The sequence below is a fragment of the Cervus elaphus genome, chromosome 20, assembly GCF_910594005.1.
Source record: "Cervus elaphus chromosome 20, mCerEla1.1, whole genome shotgun sequence".
Classification (NCBI taxonomy): Eukaryota; Metazoa; Chordata; class Mammalia; order Artiodactyla; family Cervidae; genus Cervus; species Cervus elaphus.
In genome coordinates, this window is record NC_057834.1 from 128,223,097 (window position 1) to 128,239,372 (window position 16,276).

The window sequence follows — 16,276 nt, forward strand, 5'->3', positions numbered from 1 at the left end:
TTACCATGCCCTGCTTGGGAGAGGGCCTCCTCTTCAGATATCAGAGAGATTCTGCCTGAAGTAAAGGCTTTCACGTCTGCGGGAAGTAGCTGTTTGCGGACCCTCTGCTCTAATAGCTTCAGCTCCCAAACTGTCTTTAGTCCAGGTAGCACATTTTGGAGATGACAGGCAGGTGGAGTATCAGTTAAAAACAAATCCAAATCCATACTTTATTGAAAACTGGTACCTTTCGGTAGCTCTGATCAGAATAAATCAGCTTACAGATACCACGACTCAGGAAAACAATATGTACAAAAGCCTCAGGAAAGGGAGAATAAGACAACTTGAACATATCTTGGACAGGACTGGATTACTAGGATGGTTGTGTAGCAAAATAGTACAAAGTACAACAAAGAACCACACACACCACTGTGCTCCCGAGCGCGGGGCGGGAACTCTCGACTCCCACGTTCTTGGACCACGTCCCATGATTCTTCGGGGCAGCAGGGCTGGCTGGGGCGCAGGGGTCTCCGTGCCCACGGGACAGCCCACACCAGGGCAGAGGCCAAACGCACGGAATGGGGCCCCCAGGCCAGCTACACTCGCTCCCCCATGAACCTAAGAAGAGAGAAGTGCTCTCGGAAAGTCTACAGAACTGGCAGAGACTAGAGAGCTTTGAGTTCAACTGCAACCCGTCATGTAAAAACCCCACACTAATCTAAATCCTACAGTTCCCTTATCCAGATTCCCACTAACTGAACTAACTGGAGAGGTAGAGGAGCAAGACATGGAAACTGTCCTCAAACCAAGTTTTGGTCGTTGGTGAACAGGGATAATACACAATACTAGTCCACAAATCAACTGGAGACAAGACTCCTGGGGGGCACGGCAGGTATAAGACTGCAGAGCCCCAGCAGTACCCACCGCAGGAGGGAGGGGATGGGCACGGGAGGGGAGATGTGTCCTGCTGGGGTCACAGCTGTGGCTGGTCCTGGCCCCATCCGCACAGTCCCTTCCAGCTTCGGAGCTGCCCTCTCATGGAGCTCCCTTCTTGGAGCTTACAGCTCCCAGCCTTCAGGCTGGGAGCCCAGCTGCACAGGGCTCCCTGCTGAGGGTGACTGACAGTCCTCCTGAGAACATGAGGTTCCTCCGAGTTGGGGCAGGGCAAAGAGCAGAGGCGGCCGCTCTAAGAGCAGGAAGGAGAATTCAGTTCAGAGAAGGCCCGGAAGTTTGGACTGTATGGATTCAGAGGCAGTGTCTTTGTCACTTGGGTTTGGAGGTGCCAAAAGCAAAGCTTCCTGAGCTCTCCAAGAGGAACGCCACCCCCTGCTCTGGAACTTCACACTCAAACAAACAGTAAGCCAAAAGGAAGAGGTCTCTTCAGGGTTCCAGAAGTGCCCACTGAAGGCCCATCCTGTCCCGTCTTGGAATAGCAGCTTCATTTTTGAGTTCGTATGGTGCCGCAGATCTGAGCGAGACGGCTCTGAGAGGAAAAGGGGAGGTCGTTCAGTGGGTGGTGCCGGCAGGCGTGCCCCCCCGCCCCTTAGTCTACTCACGGAGCACTGACTGGGGCTGGGCCGGTCTGGCTGACTCTCAGCTCTCCATCCTCTATTCGGACATGAACGAACTAACCCTTCTGGGAGGCAGCTATGCTCACCACTAGACCACCAACGCACACTGAACTAAACTTTCTGCATCTCTGTTTCTCATCTGAACGAAGCAGCAAAATGCCGTCTCAGATGAGACAGTGAAGGTATCATTTGGGAACAGCAATGCTGGAGGTCTAGCTGATGAAGGATGTCACCAGCTTCGGGTGGCTGGCATGTGCCCAGTCTCAGCACTGGCCTGTTCCAAATGACACGGTTGAGAAAGCAGCTCCGCCCTCATCCGCTTCCTGGACAGGCCCTTCACTGACCCTACCCCACCCCCCACCCAGAAGGGGGGCCAAAAGCAGCCACGTTGTGCTACGTGTTCCCGTCCACCACACTAAATCCAGCTGACAGGACCAGGGTGGCCCGTTTGACCAAAGCTGAGAACGGAATTGTCAGTTCTTCCTCGAGAATTTAAATGAGGAATAACCCTGGACAGCCCACGCTGGGCAATGGTGTAGGGAGTGCAACTATGCTGAGCGGCACCCAGACCCAAGGTAAGGGGGCGGGGAACCAAGGGCCTCATGGAGAAGGTGATATCCTGCTTAGGGAGGAAGGACAGGTGCAGGAGAAATGAGTGCTTGGGCCCCAAAGACAGAGGTGCTAAAGGAGCTGATGCAGCAGAGCAGAGTCCCATCAACCTCTGGCATTGTGGTCCCACCACCCAGAGGGCCTGGCTGGTCAGCACTCTTTTCGATTATGTGGGATTCCTTGTAACAAGTTCCTCACCCTGTTCCTGAACTGCTGTGTGGAAGCTTCAGTTCCCAGAGGTCAACTGCTGTGCCGTAACATAAAGGCACCAACTGCCTGAATGAGGCAGAATTTTTTATTTTCTTGTGGAACTTCTGTGGTAGGCACTCTGGGTTGGACCAAAACTCAACATCAGTTTAGGGACAGAATTGTTGCTAGATAAGCAGGAGAACGTAGTGTCAAAATTCCTTGGGGGAAACAGTTGTAAGTGTAAAGCACCAGCCCAGACCCAAAAGGCAATCCTAAGAATGGCTAAACCCAGAAGGCTCCACCCTGTGTGTGGAGAGGAGCGTGAGACTTACGGAGAGCTTCTTAATGTTTCCCAGGGCCTCTGGATCCAGCTGTGCGATATCGATCCTCTGCAAGTCACTGGCCAATAACCGCATGCTCTGTGGAGAGGGGAGAGGGTTATAGTGGCAGGTCCCTCAGAGCAGGAACCTCTGCCAGCAGCCAGGGGTGCCCTGGGGGGTCCCCTTGATGTCCTGCACTTGTGGGTGGTGGTGGCAAGGCAGGCAGGAGGGGTGTTAGTCCCAAGGAGACAGTGATGTTGGCGTTTATCACTGGGCCAGTGGCTGGATCAGCCAAAGACAAGGGGTGCACGTTAGCTTAGAAATGCCCTGCAGACCTCACGTGAGATAAACCATCCCCTCTGTCCCCGAGCGGAGGTCAGCAACTTGCTCTGCTCTGCCTGCTTCAGACTCCTCGAAGTTACACAAAGTGGAAGACTCTCGAGCTTCCCTTTCTAGACTAAGCGTGCACCCTGACAGTGCCCTCCTTTGCACACCCTTTAAAATCTCCTTTACTGCACACATCATATGTTATGTTATTGTTAATTGGGAGCCTAGCTTGACTACTGACCGCTACTCAAGGGCAGGAATGTCTTCCACATCTTGAACCTGCTGTTAATACAAGATACATGGGCCTATGTTAGCTGCTGAACAAATGGAACCCAGAGCTGGGCAAGAATCTTCTCAGTCTGGAGCTGTAACCTGGGAGAGGAAATGGTTCTGAGTTCTACAGAAGTGTGGAGATGACGAGCCAGGCAACCAAAGGACTTTGGGTTCCGGGAAAGAAATGGGTGATGGACAAGAGAGAAATGGTGAGTAAGCAGCACACTGTGGCTTGACCCACCCCTCCCTGGAACACTTACCTCTCCGCCTCCCACCGGCACAGTGAGGAATACCTCTTTGCTGTCAGCAAGAGGGCTGCCATTCACAGACACATTGTAAATCCGCTCTCTGGCCGCTGGAGTACGCAGGCCCGGGGTCTTGAAGATCCTATAAGGTGGGAAAATCTCTGTAAAGATGGCTTGGCAGATTGAATGACACCAGGCGCTACGAGCTCTTCCAAATCCCATCTGGCCTCAAGCTGCAGTTTTCAAATCACACATTTCTAAGAAGGAGCATTCTAAATTTAGGGTTAAAAAGCAGTAATGACTCAACACAGCTGGAGAAAGGAGGAGGTAATTATCAAACATACATCTAGCGAAAGTCAATTCTTATCCATGTAAATTTTAGGTCCAAAGCTCCATATGGAGAGCAGTCACCCATCCATCCATCCACCCACAAAGCCAGAAATAAACAGTGGCTAATATATTTCCAAGAGTGGCTATGTGCTTCCATCAGGAGAAATTTTCCAGGGTCAAAGGAGGATGGTTCAGTGATGACACCATTATATTAATTCCCAAACTGACATTCTTGAGATCTTCAAAGTGCTTCCATCTCTTTTTCCCTAAATGTCCTTTGCTATATACTCATGCAAAAAAAAAAAAAGTTAAGGAGGAGTGAGAATTAGAAATAGAAGGTAAGTCTTCCTCACTCTCCCACTCCAGAGATAAGCAGGCTCTTCCTTATCCGTCCTTCCAGAAACTATCAAATGGGATCATCTAGGTCACGCTGCTCTGCCACCTGTTTGGAGAGGCTCCTGACCATGAAGCTCTTCCCATCAGCACATGCAGAGCCACTTATTTTTTAATGGCTACACAGCATCTCCTATCCAGTTGACCAGCACTGTAGAAGGGATTAATTTATGCTGTAAGAACATCTGTATTTATATTGGTCTCCCAAAAGGTGGTGTTAATTTTCACTCCTACCAAGGGTATGGGAAGAGTACCTCCCAACTTAAAATAAACTTAATCAGAATCAGAAAAGACCAAAATAGTCACTAGAGGCCTCCAAGTCATCAGGGACAGACTGGTCTCTTCCCTTCCATCAGATAAACAATCATTTTGTCACTGAAAACAGGCGAACCTGCTCTCAGGGGAGAGGCAAACGTTAGGAAACGCTCCCGAGAGAGGCTTTCCAGTATTTTCTTAAATCTCCGTCCTCTCCGACAAATGCCAAGCACTGGGCTCCCACCGAAATCCAAGTGCTGCCAGCACTCACCGTGAGTCAAACCTGGGTGTCAGGCCCGGGGTTGGTTTCACCAGAGACAGCTCCAGTCTGCCCACAGACGGGGTAACGGTGGCATAATGGCTTGACCTACGGGAGAGACCAACTGTCAGGTCCAGTGACTGCAGCCATAGAGGCAGGTAACACTGAGCGTGTCAGAGCCTGTCCTGGGAGCCTTCCACGCATTAGCTTGTGTAGCCTCCTCACCACCCTCTGAGAGGCACCATTATCCTCATTTCTGGATGCAGAAACTCAGGGATATGAGGGCAGAGCCAGAACCCTGAACCCAGGCAGTCTGCCTCCAGAATCTGACTTCTCAGTCAAGCTAAGGGAACGAGAGGAAGGAGACAGCCCCTCTGCACCCTGTAGGCCCTCTAGTTGGAGCTCCTGTCCTCTTGCCAGGAAGCTCCCACTGCCCAGGGAGAAGAGAGAGGAGCTCACTCTTCACAGACATGCCCCAGTGACTCCATTCCTGAGCTTGTTAAGAGGCAGCCCCCTCCCCACCCTCCCAGCATAAGAAATTGAAGTCCATGGTGATTCATTACTTAGCAGGACCAGGAGGAATTTTTCAAGAAACTAACCACAGGTAGGTGATAGCCACTTTGTGACTGACCATGTAGGTAGCTCTATACACGGACTGTCTGGAAACTGAACAAAATATGCAGTGCTTACTGTATGTTTCTGTATCTTATTAATCTCCCTGTTTGCATTAAAAAAAAAAAAAAAAAAGGTGGGTGAAGACAGAACATGGGCTGAAGAGCCAGAAGGTGTTGGGTCAGATGTTTCTAGAGGTCCCCCAAGCTCAGATACTGGCGGGTTCGATTATGTGAAGCTCTACTTGAACACAAGTCACAAAAGCCCTTTTACTGCCCATTCCTGCTATGATGAATGTGGCTCTCCAGTAAAAGCACATCTGAACGTGGAAAACCTGTTACCTTTTATTTTTGCCTTTTCCTTGTATGGACTGGGCTCTCTTCTTGGATGGAGGACACCTTTTAACCTGAAGTCACAAACCAATGAAACTGAGGTTACAAAAAGCCCCACAAAGGGGAAAGGTTAGGGAGAAGGATACCAGCTCTGGAAAAGAGCGAGTATCTGAATGTCAGAAGGTATACCTTACAGAACTCACAGTGACTTAAATAATTCAGAGCAGAACTGATCAACTAAGAATCATACTGCCCTAGTCTTCCAATTAGAGAACTCTGACCAGGATGAAAGGTCAGTGCCCGCTGAACTGAGTGCAGCTTGGCTGGTTCCCCTATCCTGCTCCCACCCCTCATACAGCGTTGCTGTGACAGTCACTAAGGGCACCCAGGTGCCCCACACAAGGAACCCTCAGCAGCCCTCACCCTTGCCGAGTCCTCGGAAGTACCTGACAAGAATCAGTTTTTACCTTCTGATGATCCTCCCTTGTTCAGAAGATTGAACAAGGGTAGCGGGACCACTCTTGCTTTGCTGGCTGGCCGTCTGCTCTGCAGGCTGCCTCACAAGCTCCTCTTTCTACCTTCCCTCCAGGGTCCACCCTCAGCCTCCCCTCCACATTCTCCCCGTACAGCCTCATTGACCCCCACGCTGGGACAACCACCTAAAGATCTGGGAGTCGGTGTCTCTCAATCTCTTTCTTCTGCCTGAGCTCCAGGCTGAGATTTCTGTCAGGGCTAGACATGCTGGAGAAGTATTACACTCAGCAGGTTGAAGGACTGACAGACTAACTGCTTCCCTTTGCCCTGACCCAGCACTCCTCCTCCCATGCCCTATTTCCACCAGAGGGCAGTTCCCTAAGCCAGAAACCACCTGTTCGTCTCAGGTCGCTCCTTCTCTCCACCAACCTTGCCCACTCTCCTTTGTAAAACGTATCCCTTCTCTTTTTACAGGGTCAGGGCCTCAGTTCAAGAATTACAGCAGCCCCGCATGTAAATCAATAAAGCTAGAACACACTCTCACACCGTGCAAAAAAATAAATGCAAAACGACTTAAAGACAAACATAAGACATGACACCATAAAACTCTTAGAAGACAGCAAAGGCAAAATATTCTCTGACATAAATTGTAGCAATGTTTTCCTAGGTCAGTCTCCCAAGGCAATAGAAATAAAAACAAAAATAAGCAAATGGGACCGAATTCTGGGACTTACAAATTTTGCATAGCAAAGAAAACATCAAAAAAAACACAAACCTACAGAATGGAAGAAAATATTTGCAAATGATGTCACAGATAAGGGCTTAATTTCCAAAATGTACAAACAGCTCATACAATTCAATTCACAAAAAAACAAACAACCCAATCGAAAAATGGGCAGAACCTCAAGACCTTAACAGACATTTCTCCAAAGAGGACATACAGATGGCCAGTAGGCACATGAAAAGATGCTCATCATCACTAATTATTAGAGAAATGCAAATCAAAACTATGAGGTACCTCCTCACACTAATCAGAATGACCACCGTTAAAAAGTCTACAAATAATAAATGCTGGAGAGAGTGTGGAGAAAAGGGAACCCTTCTACACTGCTGGTGGGAATGTAAGTTGGTGCAGCCATTATGGAAAACAGTGTGAGGTTCCTCAGAAAACTAAAAACAGAATTACATTATGATCCAGCAATCCCACTCCTGGGCACATACCTGGACAAAATTATAATTCAAAAACACACGTGCACCCCTATGTTCATAGCAGCACTATTCACAATAGCCAAGACATGGAAGCAACCTAAATGTCCACTGACAAATGAATGGAGGAGGAAGATGTGGTATATACGCAATGGAATACTACTTGGCCATAAAAAAGAACAAAACAATGCCATCTGCAGCAACATGGATGCAACTAGAGGCTATCATACTAAGTGAATAAGTCAGAGAAAGACCACATATATATCACATGTGGATACCATGTATCACATGTGGTATCTAAAATACGGCAGAAATGAACATACCTATAAAACAGAAACAGACTCACAGACGCAGAGAACTGAACTGTGGTTGCCAAGGGGGAGGTGGGTGGAGGACAGAAGGACTGGGAGTTGGGGTTAGCATATGTAAACAATTATATATAAGATGGATGAACAAGATCCTACTGTATAGCACAGGGAACTATATTCAATACCCTGTGACAAATCATAATGGAAAAAAGTATTAAAAAAGAATGCCTATAGTATATAACTGAGTCACACTGCTATACAGCGGAGATTTGCACAACACTGTAAATCAGCTATACTTCAATTAAACAAAATAATAAAGCTTCCCAACTGGTTCCCTTGTCTCTAATTTTCTCTCTCTTGTTTCTCCTGAATGCTGTTCTGAAATACCTATCCATTATGTCACTTACCATGACCTACCTCATGAAATCGCAACCTCTAAGCTTGGCTTACAAGACCCCTGCTTTTCCCAGATTACTCTCACAGCTTATGTCCTTGCCACCACACCAAACTGCTTCCTGTTCCTCAAAGGGCACTTTCATACCTCTTCCTGGAATTCCCTTCCTTTTCTTCTCCAGCTAGTGAAATTTCACTCATTTTAAAGGCTGTGTCCTAAAAGGAATGGTAAAACTTCCAGGGGCAGTGGGGTAGGGAGTGATAAAAGAGGCATACTATATTTTAAGTATTTCCTTGTCTGCTGACAGGCTCCCGCCCCAAATCTGAGTGCCTACTTACTCTTGCAGTTTGACGATTCTTATTGTTATTTTCTTCCTCTTCTTCTTCCATTATCATCTCATCCACTTGCATTACCTTTCGTGCTATAAGAAAGTTTAAACAGAGTGATATTTCTCATGGGAATAAACTTTTATGCATTCATATTTCTTATAGGAAATAAAACTTAAGCAAGTTTAGGTTGTAATTAAGAAATAGATCCAATATAAAGATGATTTAAAAAAAGAGAGAATTTAGCCAAAAAAAAAAAAAAAGTCTCAGAGTGGTTAAAAAACCCTATATCGTGCTTTGTATGGGCAGCCCAGCATTTTGATTAAGAATGCAGACCCCAGAGTCAGACAGCCTTGAGCGTGAGGCCTGATCCTGCCTCTGACTATGTCACATGGTTTTCGCCATGATCCTCAATTTCTTCTTCTATAAGAGGAGACACTTCATGGGGATATGAGACATGGAATGTGTGCTCAACAAAAATGACGTCTTTGTTATTCATCCCAAACTCTAGAATTATGCCTACAAGTGCTTATTAAATATTTGTGGGATGAAGGAATGTAAAGTCCCTTGAGTGATACTGAACACATTATAAGTATTAATGTTGTTCAGTCGCTAAGTCATGTCCAGTTCTTTTCGACCCCATGGACTGCTGTATGCCAGGCTTCCTGGTCCTTTACTATCTTTCAAGATTGCTCAAATTCACATCCACTGAGTCAGTGATGCTATCTAACCATCTCATCCTCTGTAGCCCTCTTCTTCAATCCTTCCCAGTATCAGGGTCTTTTCTAATGAGTTAGCTCTTCGCATCAGGTGGCCAAAATACTGGAACTTCAGCTTCAGCTCAGGCCTTCCAGTAAATATTCAGGGTTGATTTCCTTTAGGATTGACTGGTTTGGTCTCCGTGCTGTCCACGGAATTATCGAGTCTTCTCCAACACCACAATTCTAAAGCATCAATTCTTCCGTGTTCAGCTTTCTTTATGGTCCAGCTCTCACATCTGTACATGACTACTGGAAAAACCATAGCTTTGACTATATGGACCTTTGTTGGCAAAGTGATGTCTTTACTTTTTAACATACTGTCTAGGTTAGTCATAGGTTTCCTTCCAAGGAGCAAGTATCTTTTAATTTCAAGGTTGAAGTAAGCATCCACAGTGATTTTGGAGCCCAAGAAAATAAAGTCTGTCACTGCTTCTACTTTTTCCCCTTCTAATTACCATGAAGTGATGGGACTGGATGCCATGATCTTAGTTTTTTTTTAATGTTATTACTATTTATTATAATAAAATACTATTTATAAATAATAAATTATTACAATTTTCATTTTAGATGGGAAAGGAATATGAAGGATATTTAAGATTGATGATTCAAGAGGAAATACCAGTTTTTAATATTTAAGGGGTTGTCATATGGAAGGCAGCTCTATGGGACCTCAAAGAACAGAAGCAGTATCAGTATGTAGGTACCACAAGGAAACTTTGGTTCAAAATTAGAAAAAATGTTCTAACCATTCCAGCTGTCCATCATTGAAAGGGAGTGTCTCATTGCTAAATACATACAACCACAGGCTAGAAAATCCGAAGCAGGGATTCCATAGAGAAATTTAACAGTGGGGAAAGACTTCAGACTCAATGAATTTTAAGTTTTTTTCTCCCTGACACAAATAAGAAGACAAATATATTTACCTTTAAAAAAGAAAAGGTAAGCTGGAGTAAGCACTGGGTGGTATTTTAGGTCTGGCCCAGTAGAGAAGGTGCTGCCTGATGGGCAGAAATCCAGAGCTTAAGGTCAGTGGCAGCATGTCCATTAGAGAGCCCATCCTGGCTTGAATCTATGCTCACTAATTACAATCAGCTTCCCCAAACTTTCCCTCTAAGATAGTGTTTCTCCGAGTGTGGGGCGTGTATGGGAGAGAATTTTACACAGATGGGTCACTGAACTGAGTAGCATGGAGTGACACGCTGAGAAAGTGGGTCCTTTCACAATTCTCTCTCAACCCTTCTGCTCACATCAGGGAGTCTTGGCCAGCACTTCTACGTCTTGTCACACCTCTCCAAACCTTGCTCGCCTCTCTCTCAGGGAAGGAAGCAGGCAACAGTGTTTGGTTTCCAGCACAGCCTTTTGTTTTTTTTCTTTCACTTTAGCTCACAAATTGGTCTGAAGAGTTTGGTTAGTTATCAGTCCTGCATATAATTAACGGAATGCAGAGGACAAAATCAAATTTTTGGATTTTCGAGACTGAGGACCAGGCATTAGAGGGAAGAGATTCCTCCAAGGAGGCCTCCCCGAGCAGCCAGCCAACTACACTGGGTCTTCGCTCTCACTGCAACAAGGGATCTTGAAAAGTACTCACTTTTGGCAGGTTTCAGGGGTGTTCGAGTAGCTTCTGCTGTTAATTTGTTTATTTCTGTGATATCCAAGTCAGCCTGTGCCAAACACAGTCAGAAAACACCAGGTATTATTTCATCAAATGTGAGGAACAACATTTTAATATTAAAAACAACTTAAAAAACCATATCTTTGATATATACAAAAGATTATGTAAATTATAACACAAAATACTGAACTCCCATAAATCCACCATACAACCAAAGACCCAAAACATTGCCAATTACTTGCTTCTAGCTATGTACTTCTCCCTGTGCTATTTCTTTGCCTCTCCTCAGAAGGTGACTAGTGTCCCAATTCTGTCATTCCTTAGAGATAACCACTATCATTCCATTTGCCTGAAAGAAAGTGTGGGCGTATGTATATTTCACCACAAATGTCTATGTGCTTAAACAATATTTTACTTGGTTCTGCTTTTGACCACTATTTGTGACTGTAGTTGATTTGTTCTCACTGCTATGTAATACCTGTCACAATGGATTTGTCTAGTCTCCTGTTAATAGTATTTTGCTATTACAAACACTGCTACTTTGAACTGTCTTATAGCTGTGTCTGATGCACACATGTCCAGGCTTACTCTTGACTGTATACTTAGGGATAGGGCATCAGAGAGTTGCAGGGTACACAGGTGTTCAGGCTTAATACTATGCAAAATTGTTTTGCAAAGTGATTGTACTTGTTTACATGCCAGGAGCAAACAGTACAAGTTTCAAATGACCCATATTCTCTACAACACTTGATGCTATGTCAGTGTTCTCATTCCACCCCCAGCTTTATTGAGGTATTACTGACAAATATGATACTAGCACATTTAAAGTGTTATGAGGGTGAGATGTATGGAAAGAGTAACATGGAAACTTACATTACCATATGTAAAACAGATAGCCAATGGAAATTAGTTGTATGTCTTAGGGAACTCAAACAGGGGCTCTGTACCAAACTAAAGGTGTGGGATGGGGAGGAAAATAGGAGGGATGTTTAAGAGGAAGGGGATATACGTATACCTATGGCTGATTCATGTTAAGGTTTAACAGAAAACAACAAAATTCTGAAAGCAATTATCCTCCAATTAAAAAATAAATTAAAAAAAATGCCTACATATATAAAAAAGTGTTACACATACACACTGTGAAATAATTATCACAATCAAGTTAATTAATGCACCCATCACACAGTTACCTTAAAAGGATTTTTTTTTTAAGTCTAGAGGGCCAAATGTTTTTCTCTATGCTCCTGTACCCTTCAAAAAGGCTTCCAGTCACCATTCTAATTAAGTTTATTCCCAGTGGTAACTATCTATATGTATGGGAATAGCCAAAAGCAGGCATGCTTCACAAGCCTTTTCTTGTGGGGCACATTAAGTATTAGAATAGCCATTACAGACAAGAAATGACACAGTTTCATCTCTGGATTGGTAGAGACTACATGGAGTACTCAGACAAGGACTCTGAGGCTGTCAGGGCTTAGCAAGAAGCTGTGCTGTGCTAGAGATGAGAGGTGTCTGAAATGGAGGATGATTCAGTAGTCATAGTGGCTACTGAACATATGACTCATGGCTAATGTGTCTGAGGAACTGAATATTTTATTAGTTTTAATTAAAGTTACACGTGGCTGGTGGCTATTGTAACAGACAGCACTGATCTAAACTCTACTCTGCCTCCCCATCATACTGCCTTCAGTCCTAGCAATCATGCCGGGAGGAAGGAAGTGAGAAGGAGTGGGGAATCCTGAGAGTCCCACTCAAGAGCACAGCTTCTAGAGTATGATGTGAAAAGGCAACAGTCTCTCTGTCCCCTAGCAGGCCAGGGGTTTAAAGGAACTTGGCTTTCTACTTCACCTGCAAAGGTCAGGGCAAAGAGCTGCAAGGAACCTGCCCAAAACAGGACTATTTCTCTATAAACCTTGGAACTACTTGGCCTTCATGTACTCAGCATTCAACAACTATAATCTTTTAGTTGACATCAGTAATGTCCCCTCTGGAACCTGTTCCATAGTCAGCACCCACAACTGAATTTTGTGGATGGACTAAAAAAACTAACCAAGAGTTCAAAAACAGAAGTCACTTACTGTTGCTGCTTCTTCCAGGGCCTGCTTGTTTCCTCCAAGGGCTTTGAAAAGAACAATTTGCTTGGTTACTAGATTTTAATAATTTAATCAACAAACTATCTTCCCTAATATGACCACTTATCTTACACTGGACCAGATTAAGTCCTTGGTCCAACATTCAGGAGCCTCTACAACCTAGTCTAATCTTTCTCCAAGCTTGACTGTTCCCTTCATGACTTACTACAAGTTCCACTACACCAAACTGACTGTTATTTCCCAAATGTGCCACTGTCTCTCATGACTCAATGTTCTGCTAGTTATTTCTCCTGCCTGAAATAGTCCCCTGCACTCTACAAATTTGGAATTCATCTTTCAAAACCCAGCTCAAACCCCAAACTCTGCTTATTTTTCTCTCACAGCAGATTGCTGCAATGTGTTGAGTTAGTTGCTCACTATCATCATATCCAACAACTACTCAAAGCTGTAGAAGTACCCAACCCTGCCTTGAACTGAACTCGAGGACAAAAATAATATCCACAGCCTCTGGAGAAAAATATGTCATCAGTATATATGGTGTAAATGTGTATTGAATGAAGACATCTTTGCAAGATTTAGATGTAGAATAAAAACTTAGGTTAGAGTCCTCCTGCTGGAAATGTTGGTAGTATCCTGTATAACAGTTAAGGACTTTGGAAGCAGAATGCCTACATTCAAATTTGTCACTAATTGGCTAATGAGACTTTGAGCAAAGTAAACAATCTCTGTGCTTTTATCTTGTCATCTATAAAGCAGGAATAAAATCAACAACTAATATGTTTGTTATGAGAATGAAATCATTAATATATGGAAAACATTTGGTTTTTCAGTTAACATTGGAAAACACAATGCCTGTCTGGCATAGAAAGCACTATATAAATGTGCTTATTGACCACTACTTTACTCTCTTCTGTAGTACTTATAAATTTAAATATATAATCATGTCCAAATTTTTAGAACAATTCTTCTCTATTAACTTGTAAGTTCCTGGAGGCAAGGATAATGTCTGTTTTATTTCCCAATGCATCTTCAGCGCCAATATTGTGACTAACACATGCTCAATGAATATTTACAGAAATGCACAACTAGATTAATAAATAAAAGAGAAAGTTCAAAAGGATCATTAAATGACATCTATGTGAGCAGAACGTGCATTTCTATCCAGGTAGCAGGCTACCTGAAAGTGAAAGTGAAGTCGCTCAGTCATATCCGACTCTTTGCAACCCCATGGACTGACGATAGCCTACCAGGCTCTTCTGTCCATGGGATTTGCCAGGCAAGAATACTGGAGTGGGTTGCCAGCAGGCCACCTAGTGGGTAATTAATCATAAGAAAAAAATAAAAGTAAGGGTAACCCAGCAAAAGGACAGCCTCTTGCATTTCATGGCAAATAGATGGGGAAACAGTGGAAACAGCATCTGACTTTATTTTTCTGGGCTCCAAAATCACTGCAGATGGTGATTGCAGCCACGAAATTAAAAGACACTTACTCCTTGGAAGGAAAGTTATGACCAACCTAGACAGCATATTAAAAAGCAAAGACATTACTTTGCCAACAAAGGTCCATCTAGTCAAGGCTATGTTTTTCCAGTGGTCATGTATGGATGTGAGAGTTGGACTATAAAGAAAGCTGAGCGCCGAAGAATTGATGCTTTTGAACTGTGGTGTTGGAGAAGACTCTTGAGAGTCCTTTGGACTGCAAGGAGATCCAACCAGTCTATCCTAAAGGAGATCAGTCCTGGTTGTTCATGTTGAAGCTGAAACTCCAGTACTTTGGCCACCTGACATGAAGAGCGGACTCAGTGGAAAAGACCCTGATGCTGGGAAAGATTGAGGGCAAAAGAAGGGGATAACAGAGAATGAGATGGTTGGATGGCATCACCGACTCAATGGACATGGGTTTGGGTGGACTCTGGGAGTTGGTGATGGACAGGGAGGCCTGGTGTGCTGCGGTTCATGGGGTTGCAAAGAGTCGGACATGACTGAGCGACTGAACTGAACTTGCATTTCCTTGTACATTTAACCAGGCGGTAGGGTAGGGAACAGGCTGGGGTTTTCCTCTGGCCAGGAAAACTCTTTGAGTCCTTGCACTTCACAATTTGTTTGCCCATTTATAAATTGGTGATTTCCATAAGCTGCAGAAAGAGTTGGTTGGAGTTATCCTTCCATCTGAGCTCTGGTAACAAACTATTCATTCATTCACTTTTAAATGGATAGATAAAAGACCACCCCTCTCAAAAAAAGAGTATTTCATGACACATGAAATCTGAAATCTGTCAAATTCACATTTCAGTGTTTCCACAAATCGATTTCTGTTGGAAAACAGCTATGCCCATTCATTACAGCTGTTTTGGAACTATATAACAGCAAAGTTGAGTAGTTTGGACAGAGAACCTTCTGGCCTACAAAGCCTTAAATAGTTATTATCTCCTCCTTTAGAGAAAACATTTGCCTGCCCGCACAGGAAGATGAGGGAAAGTGCTAAGAAGAAAAGCAGGGAGGTGAGACAGAGATTGGGGAGGAGTAGGACTGCAATTTTCTCCTAAGGTGATCTTGGAAGACCTCACTGAGAAGATAAAAGCTGCCATGGTAACCACAGAAGGGCTCCAGGCCGAGGCCTGAGGAAAGACCAGGAGCTCTTACCGAAGTATTCGAGCCAGTTCATCTCGCGCAGAGCCTTGGGGAGTCGCAGGATCTCAATGTTGTACAAGTTATCCAACTCTTTGAGGAGGTTCTGCCTGTCTGACTGAATTTGCTTGGATCGCATTTGCACTGCGAGAGGGCAGAGAGGACATGGTATGGGTCACCCAGCGGGCAAAAGGTTCCCGGAATCCCTGCCGCCCGCGTCCCAATCCTCCAGCACCCTGCGACTGCCCCAGGTGACCGCGACCACCCAGGATCCGCCCCTTACCTTCACGGTCGAAGTCCTTAAGAAAGGAGGCGAGCTTTCGGTTCCGCAGCGCGTTGGTCTTGGCCACCCGACTGCCGCCCTTCCTAGACGGAGCCATGGCGCTTCGATGGAGGCTGCGGGGAGTGAGGGGCGGAGGCACAAGGCGTCAGCGGAGAGATAGTGAAGGAGAGGGGGCCGCAAGGGGGCGGGAGAGGCCCCCCCAAGGGGTTTGAATGGGGACCCCTGCCCTTCCGGGCCCGGGCATAAAGGATTCGTGAGGCACCCACCTGCAGGTTCTGATACTCGGGCTGAGGAAAAACCTGGTTGCTTTAGCTGAGAAGGAGCGGCTCCGAGACGAACACGATGTGAGACCGCCGCCACCAAATTCAAACTGCCAAAGCCTGACCAATAAAAAGCCGCCGTCTTAGGAGTGTCTTATAACAGCCAATCACAGGGAAGCTTCGCAATCGGGCAGCCAGTCCACACGTAAACTACAGCACCCAGAAGGCATTGCG

The 16,276-nt window shown here is 45.1% G+C and overlaps 1 protein-coding gene across 1 annotated transcript; it reads right to left on the reverse strand.

Annotated features, from left to right (window-relative positions):
* Positions 1-171: 171 nt before the first annotated feature.
* Positions 172-16,174, reverse strand: CDCA8 (cell division cycle associated 8). Its single transcript, XM_043878004.1, has 11 exons — positions 16,049-16,174; positions 15,783-15,895; positions 15,515-15,643; positions 12,857-12,897; positions 10,755-10,827; positions 8,415-8,497; positions 5,704-5,768; positions 4,763-4,858; positions 3,529-3,655; positions 2,681-2,767; positions 172-1,462 (listed from the first exon to the last, which is right to left on the reverse strand). Exons 2-11 carry the CDS (start codon positions 15,877-15,879, stop codon positions 1,418-1,420), a joined length of 843 nt encoding a protein of 280 aa, XP_043733939.1. The 5' UTR covers positions 15,880-15,895; positions 16,049-16,174; the 3' UTR covers positions 172-1,417.
* Between the last annotated feature and the right edge of the window lie 102 nt (positions 16,175-16,276).

What these genes read in the sequence shown, in the direction of transcription:
- CDCA8 (XM_043878004.1), bottom strand. Translation starts at nt 15,879, where the DNA reads ATGGCTCCGTCTAGGAAGGGCGGCAGTCGGGTGGCCAAGACCAACGCG. An exon ending in ACCCCTGAAACCTGCCAAAA is followed by an intron (nt 8,498 to 10,754) that starts GTGAGTACTTTT and finishes ACTTTCTTATAG; the next exon opens with CACGAAAGGTAATGCAAGTG. An exon ending in GAAACATTAAGAAGCTCTCC is followed by an intron (nt 1,463 to 2,680) that starts GTAAGTCTCACG and finishes TTTTCCTCTCAG; the next exon opens with AGCCGTCTCGCTCAGATCTG.